The sequence below is a fragment of the Alosa sapidissima genome, chromosome 3, assembly GCF_018492685.1.
Source record: "Alosa sapidissima isolate fAloSap1 chromosome 3, fAloSap1.pri, whole genome shotgun sequence".
NCBI lineage: Eukaryota > Metazoa > Chordata > Actinopteri > Clupeiformes > Clupeidae > Alosa > Alosa sapidissima.
The window spans coordinates 23,266,622-23,284,368 of record NC_055959.1 but is presented as its reverse complement, the minus strand read 5'-3'; the positions used below and the strand labels follow the sequence as shown (position 1 = coordinate 23,284,368).

Sequence of the window (17,747 nt, the reverse complement as noted above, 5' to 3'; positions counted from 1 at the left end):
CTTTTTTTGGAGCGGTTAAATTCCCCAGACCGCATTCCACGGAGATGTTTTCTGTTCCAGACAGATATTTCCAGCATTAGCGCTTCACTGCTTGTTTAATGACTGAATATCTCTGCTCCTCTTCAAGCTCTCTCTTGCTGTAGCTGTCAATCATATCCTAACCCGCCCCCTTGTGATGGGTGTGTGTTCGTTATGACTCTGCCACCACATATGTGTGACATAAGTCCACACATTATCAGTCACTCGTCTTCTCTACACAGGAGTCTGTGCTCATCCCAGAAGTGCCACCTTGTTCTTTTAACCATCACTGCGGCTTAACGTCATCCAGCGTCACCTACGTGGGCGCCGTCTGACACTCTCCCAGGGAGAGCAACGGAATCGCTCACCATCACTGTGATCGAGGGAAAGAAAAAATCCCCTGGGCAACACACACACACACGCGCACACAAATAGTTCCCTGAAAGCATGGGCACATCTTTTCATCTCAGCGACACACCTCTGAGTGGTATGTGAGTCAGAGCAGCAGACTGGCCACAACACAGCCGCGTCCAGCCCAGGTCACTCCGTCTCCGAAGGATGTGACCCCAGGTTAGCCCACAGAGGATGTTATGACGGGGCAAAATTTAGAAGAGGATGGGGATAGGCCGCACATTGAGGTTGTTGCTCATGGGTGTGGGGCCGAAGTTGGACTGCTGCTTGAGCGGTCACCTGCGGTTCTACAAAGCTGCATGTGAATACTAACGTGTGTGTGTGTGTGTGTGTGTGTGTACATGTGTGTGCATGTGTGTGTGTGTGTGTGTGTGTGTGTGTGTGTGTGTGTGTGCGTGCGTGCGTGCTTGCGTGTGTGTGTGAAATGGGTGAGGTCCACTGAGTCACGCGCTCGAGGCAGTCGATTAGGGAGCCGCTGACTCCTGCAGCTCGCCTGAGCCCACTCAGAGGATCGGCAGAGCTCTCTTAAGAGGACGAGGGGGAGGAAGAGGAGAGGAGGAGAGCCTGTTTGTTTGGTGAGAGCAACAAACCCATCACCATGGAAAAGCACTCCATTAAAAAAAAATTGAGGTGTTGAAAAAGGATTGAGGTGTTGCTCTTTACCTGCCACAGCAGAGCTATTGCTGCTGTGAAAGTGTGTGGTTGTGTGTACATTTTTTGTGTGTTAGCTTGCGTTATTATGTTAATACGCAAGATTATGTTAATATGTAAGATATTTAGATTTGGATGTTTAGATTTCATTTTTTTTCACCACCCAAACTAGTGTATTTAGATAAAAAAAATGGTAAAAATATGCGTTCGAGTGCTGAAAAAAAGCATGCAACACGGATACTGGTGCTAAACACAAAAAGCTTCCACGTGCTGAGGAAACGTGGAACGTAAGGTGCTTAATGTAACGTGTTCTACACGGAGCCTCAGTGAGATAAAAAGCTTCCATTTCTCAGAAAAATGATGTTCACAGCACCATGTAGCCCTTGTCTAATAACCTTCCTTACAGTACCATCTCCATCAGGCTGGGAGCGTCACCACACACTTAAAACTCCTGCAAGCTGTCTGAGAGCCTTTAAAGAACAGCTACTTCCTTGCAGTTATCTGACTCTGACAGGGGCTGGTGCAAGGCTGCCTTTATCAGCTCTATCCTTATTCTAACACACACACAGTCTCTCTCTCTCTCACACACAGACACACACACACAGCTCTTTCTTCTTTTGCCACTATTTCTTGTGCAATCTCAGAGACCACAGGAGAGCAGCAGAAGGGGCCGTGCTCGACTGAAGCTGTGAAGTCAGTCAGACAGACAGATGCAGATGTAAAAACACCCGTGTCACTCTCCTTCTGAGCCGCTCTTCAAGGAGCAAAGTAAATATACAGGGGGAGAGAAAACTTTTTCAAAAATTCGGATTTGAAACTTTTTTGTTGCTCCTTTCCAAAGGCATGGAAGGAAGTGGAGAGAAAAGCTCAATCATCGGGTCGTGAAGCCTGGTTCAACTGAAAGTCTTGCGTTTTTTTTGTTGTTTTTGCTGTTTAGCTTTTTTTTTCTCCTGGGAGAAAACTCTGAGGGGCAACGGATTAGTGACACAGTACTGGTGTTTCAGGTGTCTGACAACAAGGTGCCTTTCTCAGAGACGCGCACGTGACTTGCGGGATTTAATGTCCAACTACTTACAGGCCCGTTCAACTTTCATGTTCAGTGGCTGTGATGGATGAGTTGCATGCATAATGACTCACTGCGTTCTCCTTGTCACTCAAGTTATTCAAATGCTTATAGCTTCCTTAGGTGTGACACTCGCTTCTGCCATAATGTCTGAAATAATGCACAGATATTTCTATAAGAAAGCAAGAGAACTCCATCAACGTTTTCTAGAGGGGACGAGAGGTGCTGTGAGATGGGAAGCGGAGGTAGAGGGATCGGGTGAAGTGGGTGATGCGGACAAGAGAGTGGGGAGACTGCATTAGCGGTGGGCAAGCTCTGCCAGAAATGCCGTATTGCAGCTGTGCGCCGTTTGCAGCGTTATCATTTCTGAATTTTTCCTGTACATACTTATAGCTCTTCGCTTAAATAAGAAGACATATAAATAGGCACATGTGGGTGCATCTATTATGAAAGTCCAAGCTGACTGGAGACTGAGTCATTATCCAGATTTTTCAGTGGGTTTCAGTTTTCGGGATGTTGGTCCGTGTATTGCTTTAAAATAACTCAATGTATTTTAATGTGTCGTGTCTAAATGTTTACGAGAATCGGCTCCCAAGAACAGAACCCCCAAACAGAGCATTGCTAGTCCTTGTTGCTTTACAAAAAAAGAGCACTTACATACACACCCACACACACAAAACCCGCTGGCAATTCAAAGAGAACGCCCCATTAGAGAGGAAAAGGTCTCAGAAGTCCGTGTTTGCCCAATCCCTTCAAAAGCCACTCTGTTCTGCTTTTAGTGCAGTCCAACAATTAGGCAGAGCTGGCTGAGCTGCGCTAAGCCGAGCTGGAGGCTAAAGGGGAAGAATTCGTCCTGAGGGAGCACCGCGTCTGTGAGGCCCAGCGCGGCGTCGTTATGCTCCAGCACGCCATCCGTCCACAGCGCGGCTCGGGGACCAGCGCAAGCACCCACAGAGGACCTTCACAGAGACCCACGATCACAAACGCTTGGACACGAACAGCACCCAGAGGACGTCTCATGGACGGAAAATGTCCTCTTTAATGCTTAGATACACACACACACACATAAACACACACACACACACACACACACACACACACACACACACACACACGTCAAGCCTACTTTATTACCCATGAATGATGCAAACAGCAAGTACAAGACTGTTGACTCTGAACAGACTCTGAACAAGAAATGACTTTCAGTATTGCGGTTTTGTCAACACATTCTAACCCATGGATAAATTTGAGCCAGAAAGTAGTGTAAGTCGGACAAGGGAACAATTATTCCATCTAAAAATCAAACGTCCTCAATAAACTCTTTAGCTCTCTGTTGAAGGGGCCCATTATCATTACACTGATGCTTAATGAAAGAAAGAGATTGAATACCACAGGGTAAAAAGTTCACAATTGTGATTCACCCATTCTAGGAAGCATTAGTGGGGCGCAACAACTCTTACAGAAATCCTAGGCCATGACAACTGAAAAACACATTTCACGGCGAATTGACGAGCAGCATTCTTATCACTTTAGTCAGTAGCTCAGATGTGGCCGAAACGTGAGGCGACGTGCGTGAGTCTGCGGCTAATGAATCTTCCCAGGGATTACGGTTCATATGGTTAACATCGACAGATTATGCCGTCATTTCCCCTAAGGCTTTGGGGCGAGAGGAAGTGAGGTCATGCTCCGATCCCAGGCACACCTGTCAGCTTTCAGCTCAGGGGCTCCACTGGGTTCTCCCCTCAGCCCGGAGTCTGTTTGAGAAGCATCTCACATCTGAGCGGGTTCCAGCGAGAGCTGGCGCTCTGAAGATGGACGTCTGGGGGAAACATGAGAGAGTGGAGGGCCTCTCTCTCAAAAAAAGAACCTTCTATTTCTACACAGAGCAGGCGCTGGATCCACCCCAATCCATCCCTGAAGCATTCAGGCTTTTGAGTGCAAAGAATAATACAATGCAAATAGGTGGAATCATTTGGGTGGTGTACGCGCACGCACACACACACACACACACACACACACACACACACACACACACACACACATACACACACATACACAGATCTAGCACCAGGAAACAAGCATGGCCATAAAATCCCTTGCATAGATCTCAAACTGCTGGTCCAGATGCTAGATTGCTTGGGCGGTGTCGTGCCTTGCCAAACTACTTCTGCAGTATAGCTAATCCTGAGCTGACGTAAACCATTCTGCCCATAATGTTTCCACACCCCGGAAGCAAAGCGTCCAGCCCTAACATGTGGGGAGTGTGAAGACCGTTACCTAGGCCTAGGACAATGTATGACCACATGATGTCATTATGACAGCATAAACAGTCTGGAAAACTGCATGAGGCATTTGCATAAAGGTGGTATTTTTGAGAAAATGTTCCATCATTATAAATTTGTTAATAATTATTGTACTGTAGGTGTTGTAATTGCAAATCTGATATTGGTAACTACCATATAATTGTACTCCTTATGGCAATGCTTCAGGAAGTACAGAACCAATATCAAATTAGGAGTGAGATGAAAAAATAAAATAAGAATACAGTGATATACTGCAATATTTCTATTTGTGATGCATTATTGTGTGAATACATTATTACTGCTTTTTGCTTTTTAGGGGTATCATCACATCTGATGCACATCAATGAAACAAATATGATTCATATGAAACTGAATCAACCAGGATCATGGTACACCCTCCTTTCCCATCCATCAGTAAACATAATGACAGTTTATGGTGGGCCTTAAGTACACACAACTTCAACAGTCGAAAAAAGTGACCAGAGCAAAAGAGAGACAAACTGTGAGAGAAAGCTGGCATTCTCGATAGTCTTGGCAAAGACACTGGGCAAAGAGAAAGAATAAAATGTACGACAGTCACGCTGAAGCAAAATAAATCTGTCTTTCGATGGTCGAGAGGAAACGGTAGAGAGTGGAGTAAACCGTGACTCCAGGCCCGTCCTCTACTCCCCCCCCCCCCCTCCCACCCCCCACAACCCTCATGAGCAGTTAAAGGAGCCAAGTCACGCACCATTTCCCCTCATGAAAGCAGTGCTACTTCAGAGCAACTTTTCACTCCGTCTCCTCGGCGGCCTGGGAGTGGGGAGTGGGGAGTGGGGGGAGAGGCTGGAGATGGGGGCGTGTGGGTGGCGGGGTGGGACTCCTCTGGCTGATTTTAGAGCATAAATGGATGTGGACGTGGGGCTTACATGCAATCACTCACTCTCCTGTCCAGAGCTCACTGGAGCCCTGCGCCTGAAGAACCGCTCAAAGGAGTAAGCCCCCTTCAAAATGGCCTCTTGTCCATCACTCACTTTCGCCTCTGGTGAGGTGACAAGGACAAGACTAGGGTGAGGACGAGGCTGTGGTGTCCCTCCAGGCTGTTGTCGGTCACAAGCATAGAGCCAATGCACAAAAGGCTGAGTGCATAGCACACTTCATACAATTACTATTACTATTCAGCCTTTATTAAGAGACTCTTAAAGGAGAGGTTTGGTGTGATATTGACCTAAAGTGTGTTGAAACATGATACCGAGTGTGAACTTTTGTCTCATAGCTCATCTCGGCTTGTTCCCTGCACTCGAAATCTGGCGCTAGTTAGCCGATGCTACCAACAGGTTTTCAATGGGGGTGACTCGGGCATCGAGCTAGCCATGCAAATAAATCACTGTTTTACACCATTTATGAGGCTCAAAGTAGCTCTAACGCTAACACTTCATTGGTAGACTTCCGAGGGCCCTGACATTTAAAACGAGACATTGAGAAGTTTGAAAAAGCACTGGTAGTTTATTTACAAGACGATTTATACAGACAGTACCTTCAGGAAATTTACCGTTCGCCACCATCTTGAATTTAGTCACGATAAGTCGAGCGACGAGTGCGAATGAACAGGTATGATAAGGGATCAGATTCCAAAAAATAATTCTGTGGAAATGTATGGATTCCATTTGCTTCTACTGGAAGCTATTGAGTCTACAGTTATTGTCATGACTATGAGTCTGCAGGAGCTGGCTGAGTCAGCTAAATGCTTTGAGGCAAGACGGTACCTTGTATGACATTGCTAACTTTCTCTGAAGCAATACCAACATCCTTGCTCAACTCTTGACATAACAAAAATATTGAGTTTATAAGGCACAGCAAACCATAGCGAGCCTGTGGGTCAAAGAGCCGTGGCACTCTTTCAGAGTGGCTCTAAGTGGCTCCCAAAGGGGAAGCGAGAGGGCGATGGTTATTAAAGGCGGGTCAGACTCAGTTTTATATTTAACAGTACAAGAGGAGCGAAGGGGGGGGGGGGGGGATGACATCAAAGGGAGCCATGAATCCCATGAATGGGATTTTCAGCTTAAGCCCACATACGGAAAAGCTGTCATTGCAATGACTTTTCTTTCCCTCTTTCTCTCTCTCTCTCTCTCTCTCTCTCTCTTCCCTCCAGAAGTACCCTTTGGGATTGGTGTGATTTTTTTTCCAAAGCCCAAAAATAAATATCTAAAAGAGGGAAAAATAGAGAGCGATGCTGTGATGGGGACCTTTGAACTCGTCAGAACAGAGCGCTTTTCTCATCTATGTGTTTACAACGCTCAGGAAAAGATAGAACACTTCAGAGGGATCTCGAATTGGCAGTAATGAAAGCAGTGAGTTAGTGCAGAATCCTTTGGAAGTGACTAAATGATTGAAAATAGACATTATTTAAGCTGGTTATAAAAGTGTAATAAAGTGTAATGTTTGTTCATGATTGTTACTTGATTAATTGCTGAATGGATGTTAGCCAAAGAGTTAAAAACATAAAGATAATCCATAAAGGAGAGAGAGAGAGAGAGAGAGAGAGAACTTTCTTCTCCACCTCCTCTCTTCTCTTCATCATCCTCCTCAGTTCATAAGGGGCATATGGGAAAACCTTGGCACTTACCGGAGACAGGGGGATGGGTTTCTCACGCAAGTACCTGGGGTTTTCAATCTGTTAAAAAAAAAAAAAAAAAAAGGATGAATAAAACAACGCAAAACAAGCTGCTTCCTCCACTCCTCCTCCTCCTCCTACTCCTCACTTGGCACAAGCCCCCAACCCCTCCATCCCTCCCACCCCCGTCAACGTCAACACCCCACCTCCCCTGCCAACCTCCAGTCTATTTGTCATAAACAATGTAAGGGGAACATCAAACGCTCGCAGCTTAAAAACGGGCACTCTGTTCCTAAACTCCTGGACTTGTTTACAGAGAGGAAGACTACCTCAGGCCACTTCAAGGCATTGTGTGTGCAGCCAAACCATTTCCGCTCGCTTCTCTTTCTTCCTCCTCCACTTCTCCCAAGCCCTTGCTTGCTTCTCTTTCTTTCTGTTTCTCTCTCTCTCTCTCTCCTCTCTTTTTTCCTGAGTTTGCTTTTTGTCAACAAAACCCATAATCTGTAAGCAATCCAGTGCGTTTGTCGGCTGGGTAGGGTAAATGTACACAGTGGCTGACTTCAAACGGCCAGAGGTCTTTCCTCTTTGATTACATTGGGGTTAAAAAAGGACTTGAAAGAAGAGGTGTGGAAACGGTCTTCTAATTTGGTGGACTCTATGGTCACGCTTAACAGACATACTGTATGTGGAAAATCGTTTAACTAAAGACATGGATTAGTAATAAAGGCCTGATAATGCCTTAATTTTTACTGTATTTATACAAAATAAGCAGTCATTCCACCATCCATTTAACTGGTACAATGCCACTTCTTTAAGTTGAAATGCTCTTGGCTACCCGGTTAAAAAGCCACCCTTGATTTGAGATGAATCCCCCCTATTGTCCCCTATGACCTCCATCTTCAGGGCACTCTGCGAGAGAGTCCCAGCAGCTGCTTCCTGGCCCATGGAAGCCCTCCGCAGGCAAATTTCACACAACATGTGGGTGCTGGATGTGTTGTGGTCTGGTGCTGGTGGTGGACGGTGGTCGGGCATGCTGAAACTGGCATTCTGACACAGGGGGCACATTCGCAGACATAAACACAGCCAGGCCCTTAGCCACAGTGGCCATAGTGCCACTTGTGGCGAGAAGGAAAGGGTCAGCTTTCTCCTCCGCTGTGCCACCCTGTGAGTTGGGTCTCCTGGCAAAAGCAAGAGACTGAAACAGTCTGCCAGGCTCCACTTCAGCCATATCATTCACCGTGTCATGGGTGAATCAACGAGCACGCCGAGAGCATCACAAAACATGTATCGGTCTGTGTTTTTGTGTGTGTGTGTGTGTGGGGGGGGGGGGGTTAATTTATATAGATGCTAGAACACAATATGAATCACAGTGCAAACAATGGATAGCAAACAAACTGGGAAAACATCCTGAAGACCTTCGATGTACAGTTGGACATTATGTTGTGTCTTGGCATGGTGACCAGTGAAGAGTCTCATTTACATAGACCATGTCTCAATCTTTGACTTTGCACAAGTGCTGGCTGACTTACAAATATATACAGGAAGGATAGGGAAAATATCAAAGGTCTGTGTTAAGAGACCAAGCAAGAGAAGCCTCTGAGGAGTCTACTGGCAGGATTAATCCTTCAGAAAAGAGGCACAGCACCAACAGGCAGAGACATTAATATTAACAGACAACTTCTCATCTCACTTTTCACTGGAATACAGTTTGGAAGGCCTCGGTTGAAAAGAATCTGGAGCCTTTGCCAATCAGTGGTGGTTGTGTCAAATCAGCAGAGTTGAAAAATCAGTAGAGTTGGAGGAGAGTGGTGTCAGTGTGAACTGCTTAAAACCGGCTCCCATCACATCAGATTTGACTGTGAACTATATCTATTTCCACTGTTAACACTGACCCAAAGAGATTTTGGCATAGAGGTTCAGGCCAGATTGGACCAAGACATTAAGGGCTTGGTATGGCTGTTTACTGAAACTTCAGGGAGTGCAGTGCAGCCTTTTATCTTACAACCCTATTGCTATTTTCATAACCAATCACCTTTGGCCAAACAGTTTCACGATCAATGTCACAAAGATCAGAGTTATATGGTCACTCCATAGCCAGTAGAATCCATCGTGATATGAGATACCAATGTTACTAGGCTATGCAGGCAGTGATTGACTCTTTTGCTGAGACAAAGCAAAAATGTCACTAAAAAAATACAGTTCATGGCTAGAAAAACAATGGGGGGGTTGATAGACTGGGAAAGAAAGAGAAAGAAAAAGAGAAACAGAGAGAGAGAGCAAGAGAGAGAGAGAGAGAGAGAGAAAGAGAGAGAGAGAGAGAGATATGGAGAATAATGTATATACTGTAGTCAAACACATACACAGTCATGCACACACACATACCCACACACATGCTTGCATGCACTCTCCCATACACACACACACAGGCGGTTGCAGTGCTGTATGATGCATGATGTTAGGTCATTTCTGTCATGTCAATAAAGCTCTATTGAATTGAATTGAATTGAATCGAGAGCAATAGCAAGAGAGAGAGAGAGAGAGAGAGAGAGAGAGAGAGAGAGAGAGAGAGAGAGAGAGAGAATGGACGTAACATCCATCATATTGTTTCCATTTGTCCTGGTCCTGTGAAACCAGAGCCCACGAAAGTAAAGAGGAGCAGAAAAGGGGAAGGGTTGCCACGGCGGTGCACTTTGACCCAGAGGAGCACGCGCGTCCCCAGCGGAACGGCTTCCATATGAAATATGAGCCTGGGGGGTGAGAGCACTGTCATCCAGAAGCTCTCTCACCGCGACCTGCCTGTCCATCTCCCAGCGCCGGGCCGCCACGGGGGGGGGGCTAACACAAACATGATGTGATGTGGGGGCAGTGCCAGGATGGCCCAGCGCACTCTTATCAGAGAGACGACGCAGAGCGAGGAGAGGTGCAGAGCCTCACGTCCTCCTGCTGATGGAGCGGCTGATTAGTACAGGGGAGGGAGAGGGAGAGAAGATGGAGGGAGAAAGAGAGAGAAAGAGGGACGGAGGAGAGGAAAGAGAAAAAGAGAAAAAAAAGAAAAAGAGAGCACAATATGGCACAATATGGCACAAGGTCTTCTAGGTTTTCCAGGAAAGGCTCAACTAGGGATCAGCCTTTAGAAAGATGGTGTCCGTGGTGTTTTGATAACCCTCTCTCACTCACACTACAGGGATCCAGTCCTCTAGTCCTGTGAGACTACCACAGTCCACAGACAGCACGCACTTTGGGTCTGGCAGTCAACACTCTTCCTCCAGTCTCAGCCATGGTCTCAGCCCAGTAAGTGTAATATCTCACATTCATCTGCAGTATGGGACTCAAATTCAAGAGTTCACCAGCCATAGCACTGTCAAGTGAGTCACACGGTTTAGCAATACTCTTGTAGAACACAGATCAGATTTGGCACCGGCCCTCTCTTCATGGCATCACAACAGAGATTGGCCCAGGTGGATAAGGCATCGCCAGCCTCAGCTGTTTGCCCTACAGTAGGTTGGCACATGCAGATAAGACAGGACGAGGGAACATTACCCCGAGGTTCCAGCTGTTCAGACGGGCCTCCAGGTCGCTGTCATCAGCGGACAGAGCCGCTCTGCCCAGCCCGTTCACCTGCAGGGTCAAAAAACCATCTCATGGTCAGAGGCTAGCAGACAGAAGCTACCAGTCATAACTGTAGGACTCTCATTCTGGTCAAACTGTCAATGCTTCTATAATTCTGCAGACAAAAAAATGACATTATAGGCCAAATATTTTAGTAGATGGATATTCTACTTTAAGATGTATTTATGGCGTTTATTTCTATGTAAATGAGTATTTTATGCATTTCCAAATCTGGTTCCTCTCTCAGTTTTCATCTGCAGCAAGTGTGCAGAGCTGCCGGCTGCATGCTGACGCCATGGACACGCGGCGCTTACCCCTTCACTGGCACATACACAAGATTACATAGAGGCATACATGTCATGCACATGCATCTACAGACATAAGCACACTCACACACCCAGACACAGAGGCACGCACACACCTACACACGTACGCACGCACGCACGCACGCACGCACGCACTCTCTCTCTCTCTCTCTCTCTCCAGCTCGAGGCCCCTCGGCCTCCACGTGCTGGGTGCCAGATGTTTGGCTGTTCCACACCATTTCCGCCTGCCCTGCTTTCATGCGGTGAATTCCACAGTGTGTGTCACATGCTCGGCTCTCTGTTGTTTTTCTCCCTGCCCTGCTGTCTTTTGTTGCAGGGCCCTCCGAGCCCCTTCAGACGGAGCGAGATCACAAGAGCGCTTCCTACGTCGCTTCTGATGGGGTTTATCTCTTGGCTTCACAGTTTGGTAAAGCACACAGAGTACAATAAATGTCTCTCAGACCATAAACATCTTGAGCAACCATATAACCAGAAACATCTTGACAGCGCTGGCCAAGGAGAGGAAACAGGGAATGGGATAGGATGTGAGCTGCCCCTCCTCTCCCTACTGTGGAGATTAATACTCCTCCCTAACCTCAATCAGCGAATGAGATAAATATGTTTACGTACCATAAAAGGTAGCTCACATTTAACGAGCAGGACCAAAGATTTTAGAGTGGACTGTAGGACTCCAGAATCTTTGGGTTTGGGTACAAAGTATAGCAAGGCGATACACAGACATACACTGCCGTTCAAAAGTTTGGGGTCACTTAGAAATCTCCATTCCACTCCATTATAGACAGAATACCAGCTGAGATCAGTTGCATTGTTTTTGAATCAGGGTTTTCAGATTACATTATGTGCCTACATAATTTCAAAAGGGTTCTCCAATGTTTTCTCTGTTAGCCTTTTAAAATGATATCAGATTAGTAAACAGAATGTGCCTTTGGAACATTGGATAAATGGTTGCTAATAATGGGCAATGTAGATTATTGTGCATTAAAGATCAGAAAGTCATTTACAACATTAATGATGAAAACAAGGACATTTCTAAGTGACTCCAAACTCCAAAAGTCCTACATAGCTATGTTTCTTTCTGTGAGTATTCTGTATATTGACATGGCAAAGAGTTGTGATGCGGAGATGGCCAATGCTTCAAGGACCGGGCTCTCTGTTCTCACCGTGTTGCTGTTGTCTCGGCTGGTGAGCTTCAGAGGGCTGGAGGCCAATGGCCTGGAAGGAGACTTGTCGTATCCCAGCGTCCTCCTGTCGAAAGGGAAAGACCGATCCGTCACAAATGTCAGGAATCCCCTTTCAGGTGGCCCCCATACAATGGTGGACTTATTAAGCCTTTGTGCCTTTCTCAACTTGAGCTTTGATGTTGTTTGACACTTCTCAGCTAACTGTTACGGTCTCTGACACACACATATGCACACACCACACACACACACCAAGCCAAGTTCACACACTGCGTTCAGTCCCAATAATTAAGAGACACAACTTCTTTTGCAGCCCCCCCCCCCCCCCCCCTCCTCTCCTGTCTCCCATCCACTCCTGTCCCCAGCACTTTGAAATACAAGTTAATCCCACGTTTGACAGCCACAGTGCGACCACCGATGATAACTTGACACTAATACTCTTTTGACATCACCGTGGCGGCTTTTTTTTTCCGACAGGCATGGCTAATTTGTTTTCAGCGACTAACTAGGGAATGTGTTCTTGAGCTAATTACGTATGCTTAACGCTAATTTGGCCTAATTAAAATAATCCTCGGCAAGAGAGGGGGGGTGGGGGGGGGGGGGGGCGTGTGCGCCGGGAGATGTGACGTCAGGAGCGGAGTGAGGGGAGACCACCTCAGGACAGTGTCGAGAATAATATGGCTCCACATAACACAGCCGCTCATCACCAGCCTTGCAGCAGGCAACAGCAACAGAGGCAGCTACAGCCCCCCTTTACCTTACACCTATTAGCAGCGTCTCAGAGTGTTGTTGAGTGAATTTAACATGGAAGAACAGCTATCAAGGAGACCCCTTGGAAAAAGGTGAGGAAGAGGAGAGATATATACTTTTTGTTGTTGGTGGTGGTGATAATATTCAGGGCACACAGAGAGGTAGTGAGGCAGTAGAGAGCACTCCAGGCTAGCTAATAAACACAGGGCTGCTGCTTTTGCAGACACTTCAAAGCTCTCACCAACCTTGAAATGAAAGCCTCCCCACTGCTTGAACAAAACAGGCACAGGCCTTGGTCATTTGGCTGCAGCACACGTTCAGTAGATCATGTTCGGAGCTACCTTGTTTCAGGAAGACTGCTAACAGTGCTAACAGCCCAAATCTCACACCTGCACCCAAAACACTGTGCTGTGCCAAATTCCCATGCCGGCACCTGAGCTCTTTGCACAGTCAAATTCCCATAGCTGCTCCTTAAGACTTTAACCATAAGGCAAGGATTATCTGGATTTCATCCTTCCTCTAGTCTTTATGAACAGTGCAATGACACAGAAAAAATGTAATTTTACATCTCAGATGTTCACTGAGCATGTTGATGGACATACACACATGTGTATATCTTTACGGAGACAACATTGCAATAAATAGCAATTTGCTATTTAACATCATAATAAATCATTAATACTAGTATGTGCTGCATTAAGTTAAGTCCCTCATCACAACAGAACCCAATTACAGACAGGCAAAGGGCAGCAGAAGAGCAGAGAGCGGTCTCAGAGTCGTCTATGTGGAGAAGTACAGTGTTCAGTTCATATGGCACATACCATAAATAATAAGGAGCAATTTTGTGATACATCCCTTTGAGAGGCAAAAGGGACATAACCACTGCCACATGGCCCATATTAATACTGACATGTTCTTTAATGGAGAAAAGAGGAATGGTGATGAGGAGTTTTGTTGTCTTACTTAAATACTTAGGAACACACTGTAAACACATCACCCTTGATCAATAGCCCGACTGCGTGATCCACACAAGCTGTTCTCTCTGCCTCTCTCCGCGGCCAAAGCTAACAACAAGCCTGTCTCAACAGCCATACACAATTAGGGCTAGTCCATCAGCGGCAAATGAGTACCTGGAAGTGTGCACGTAGCCTGTTTTCAACCTGAGCATAGCGAGCACATGTACATGTTTCTCTCTCTCTTTCTCTCATGCACACATAGCCACACACCCATGTTAATCATTGGATCACTGTATACACTTTTTGGACAGGAATAAAGGGTTGATGAAGAGACAGACCACATTCCAGAAGAGAACAGTCTGCTCTACCAAACACACAAATGCCTAAAAACACACACATGCAAACTATGAGAAGCACTCCATCTGGTGGTCATATCTAGAACTCTCAAAACCCTGTATGTGTAAGTGAAATAAAAACAAATCCCTGTTTACAACATATTTTTCTTTTCTTTCAAATTACTTCTCACTGTTTGATCATTTGCAAGAAACATTTGAGACTACTTCATATTCATAGACACAAGAAAAGCACAGAATGGATTGTTCTGGTGCACTTTCAGCATAGGCTTGCAATTCCACAAATTCCATTCAGTTGGCTCTGCCGAGTATCAAATACCATCTTGGTGGTCCACTCTGTGGCACACAGAGAGACACTCCCCAGTGTTTCACACAACGGCAGGCGAGCCGAGGCGCACAGTGAGCGCGCTCAGTCCGACTCGCTGCACCGAGGCTGCCCAGAGCATTCTGTGATTGTTGGCCCAGAGCACTGAAACTGAGTGGGTTGCGAGGAATGCTTTTATCTCCGTCAAAGGAACGTTATTAAAAGGAGGGCCAGCCTACGAGTGAACAGGGATTGCCCGTCTCCAAGAGCAAAATGAGGAAACATATTTGAGGTTTAAAAGATGCTCTCATAATTTGACGCTGTTAAGGAAAAGCAATTGAAAGTGTGATTTAAAATTTGTGGCGGCCTAAGTATTGTGCTGGTGCATATGGTGTCATGTACGATATAAAAATGTGTGAATCAGATACAGTGACGTTAATCTACTGGACAGTATGCTGAATACAAAGCTCAACATATGCACACACGAAAATACACATTTACAGTAGGAAGGTGTTTTACCTGGACTAAAAGAGAGATAAAGGGGGAGAGGGGGGCTTCTGACTTACCAAGATAAGGAGGTGTCTTACATACCAATAAAAATACTACAAGTCATCTCTAACTTACCCTCTGTTCAAGGGTACAGCTACCAACTGCAACACATCTGCATGGCTTCAAACAGAAGGTGCAGAGCCCAAAAGGAGACAAAACCAAAGCAAGTATCCTGCTATGTATAAACAGACCCAGTTTAATGCTGCCTCAGACATTTCCTTCTTGGGTGTTCTCCACCCATTGGTAGTGATTTATTATTATATTATAGGCTTTTCATGACATTGCATATACTTCATGCCATCAACAACACAACTGTGCACAGTTAGCATCAGCACTTGCATTCTTATGCATTGTTATGCAATTGTGAGCTATAGTTCAAATCCATTTCAAATGAATAAATCAATGCAAAAATCTTGTATAGAATGAAATAATGACTCAATTCCTATAAGAACCCTGGAAAGATACACTTGGGAACTCCATGAACTTGTGTGGAATACGTAGGGTCCACAGACACCATCTAGTGGCCAGGAGATGGAACTGAATTCACAGACCTGAATAAAAAAAAGCTACAGGTGATTTCATCATAGATAAATTAAATCTCACTTCATTCTGCTCAGTGACTAGAGTGAGAATTAATTATGGTGCTTGGAGCATTGTTGAACACTTCTGACAGATTATCACAGAGATGATCAGTCAGGGAAGAGATTACACACCGTGATTGAATTTAATCAGACTCTGTTTCAGGATCATAAAATAAGGAGAAAAAAATGCTACGCCAATGATGTTATTGCAAATCCCCTAAGCAAACAAGCTCACCACTTCACCACTCAGTTCACCACTTGCAAGAGGCAAACCAGTTCAACGCGTCTTTTTTTGCTCTATGTGGGGACTGGGTGAGACGTGCGTGCCCTAAAGTAAGAACATCATAAAATCCCAAACACAACACTGCGCTATAGTCGTGAACCAAAACATCCAAACAATGCACTGCTATGTAAGGCTCTTGTGAAACATTGGTTTGACTGTGCTAATATACATGAACAGCTTACAAACAATTATGTGCATGGTTTATGTGTAAAGGGTGTAGGAAATTCAAGAGAGGCAATGCCAAATATTTTCAATATTTCCTTTGAATGACTCCATTGTTAAGACAGCAATACAACAAATACCTACGTGGTGAGAGGCCACACACTTCATTAACCCCTGTGACAATAGTTGGGTTTGCAATTAACTAATGAACATTCAGCTAAAGAAAATGCTCATTAGCCTGTATTTCCATCTGCTCTAGTATGCAAATTAGAAATGGACATTCTCTTAATCAAGGTAGGAGTTGTCAACAGCGGTGGGATCAAAACATAAAGTTGCCAGGGCAACGGTAACAGAAACATAATAAAATTGCATCAATGCAGGTTTATGCTAATTAATATGTCCTTTCTGCCAACCTCAGTCACATTACACCACATATTAATAATAAATTAATCCACCCGCCTCAAGTATATTACATTTGTATTTACATTTGAAGATTTATGTGAATTTCAAGCGTTTCCAGTCAGGATATCTTATTCAAACCCAAATTTAAATGTTGGATGGAAACAGCTAATGGTGCCTTCATCTAGTTTGACCTAAAGACAAGCAGGTTCTGCTTGGGTAAATTAAGAGTTGGTTAGATGTGGTTACCAGAGTGGTCACTCAGCCGCCATGTTTTCAAGAGTCTTACTTTACCCAGAATTCACTGCACCATAGTCCTACTTAAGATAAGTGTCAAGCGCTAAACTGATTTGTGCAATGGTTTAATTTAGATGTCTGTATGAAGTCTGACTATCTATATACATCTAATCTAAGCCATAATCAAAGTCTATTTTTTTTAAACCAGCCCCAGGTCTTGAGACTGAGACACCTTTTGCCAGATGGCAGCAGCTGAAACACACTGTGGCTAGGGTGACTGGGGTCTTTCACTATTCTGTGGGCTTTACTGATGCATCGTGTGTTGTACAAGTCCTAGAAGGAGGGAAGCTTTTTGTCCGCACAACTCTCTCGAATGCTTTTCGGTTGGATTAAGAGTGAGGTTGTTTTCTTGGCACCATTGTGACAAATTGCCACCAACCTGATAACCATGTTGGAGCTGTGCATGGCCGCACAGTCATGGGTCCACACAGAGGGAGCGATGGGAGTGAGTGCAACTGGATAACTGATCAGGTTAGCTATTTTTTGTTGAACAATATCTTGCCTCAGAAAATATTGCAATGTTACTCCAACTGCACAATAATGCAACTACAATGTCACTCTGGCAATGAATAATGATGCACATTACTTTTGCCCCTTGTATTGTGGGGAACCAATCATATCTATGTATCTGATATAGGCAGGCCAGAGGCGAGCTAAACAGATGACAGTCGTAGTGTCATCCAATTGTGTCGAAGTCCGGAATCAGTCAGTAAACATTGATCGTATAGTGTTATCCAATTGCGTGCAATTGGAAATTCAAATGCATGCTTGGTGCTGCCGCTCGAGTTGGGCCATTACATTATTTGTGGCCAGACCCTTAATCTTTCGGATTTGGGTCTGGAATATTCAGGCTAGTTTAAGACTGCATCGGTACACATCTGTCTCGAACCTAATGGTTCGATACGAATATGTGTAGCTTTACACCCCTAGTTTCTGGTTATAATAAATTCGGACTGTCTTA

At 45.2% G+C, this 17,747-nt stretch overlaps 1 protein-coding gene across 2 annotated transcripts in view; it reads right to left on the bottom strand.

Annotated features, from left to right (window-relative positions):
* The window catches only part of cep112 (centrosomal protein 112), a 110,350-nt gene that overhangs the window by 90,230 nt on the left and 2,373 nt on the right, over window positions 1-17,747 (bottom strand). For both annotated transcript variants that reach the window (XM_042085646.1, XM_042085647.1), the window contains exons 5-7: window positions 12,135-12,219; window positions 10,580-10,657; window positions 7,052-7,099 (exon numbers count right to left, since the gene is read on the bottom strand). In XM_042085646.1, the coding sequence (XP_041941580.1) occupies window positions 7,052-7,099; window positions 10,580-10,657; window positions 12,135-12,219 (211 nt within the window). The remainder of the gene's footprint in view (window positions 1-7,051; window positions 7,100-10,579; window positions 10,658-12,134; window positions 12,220-17,747) is intronic.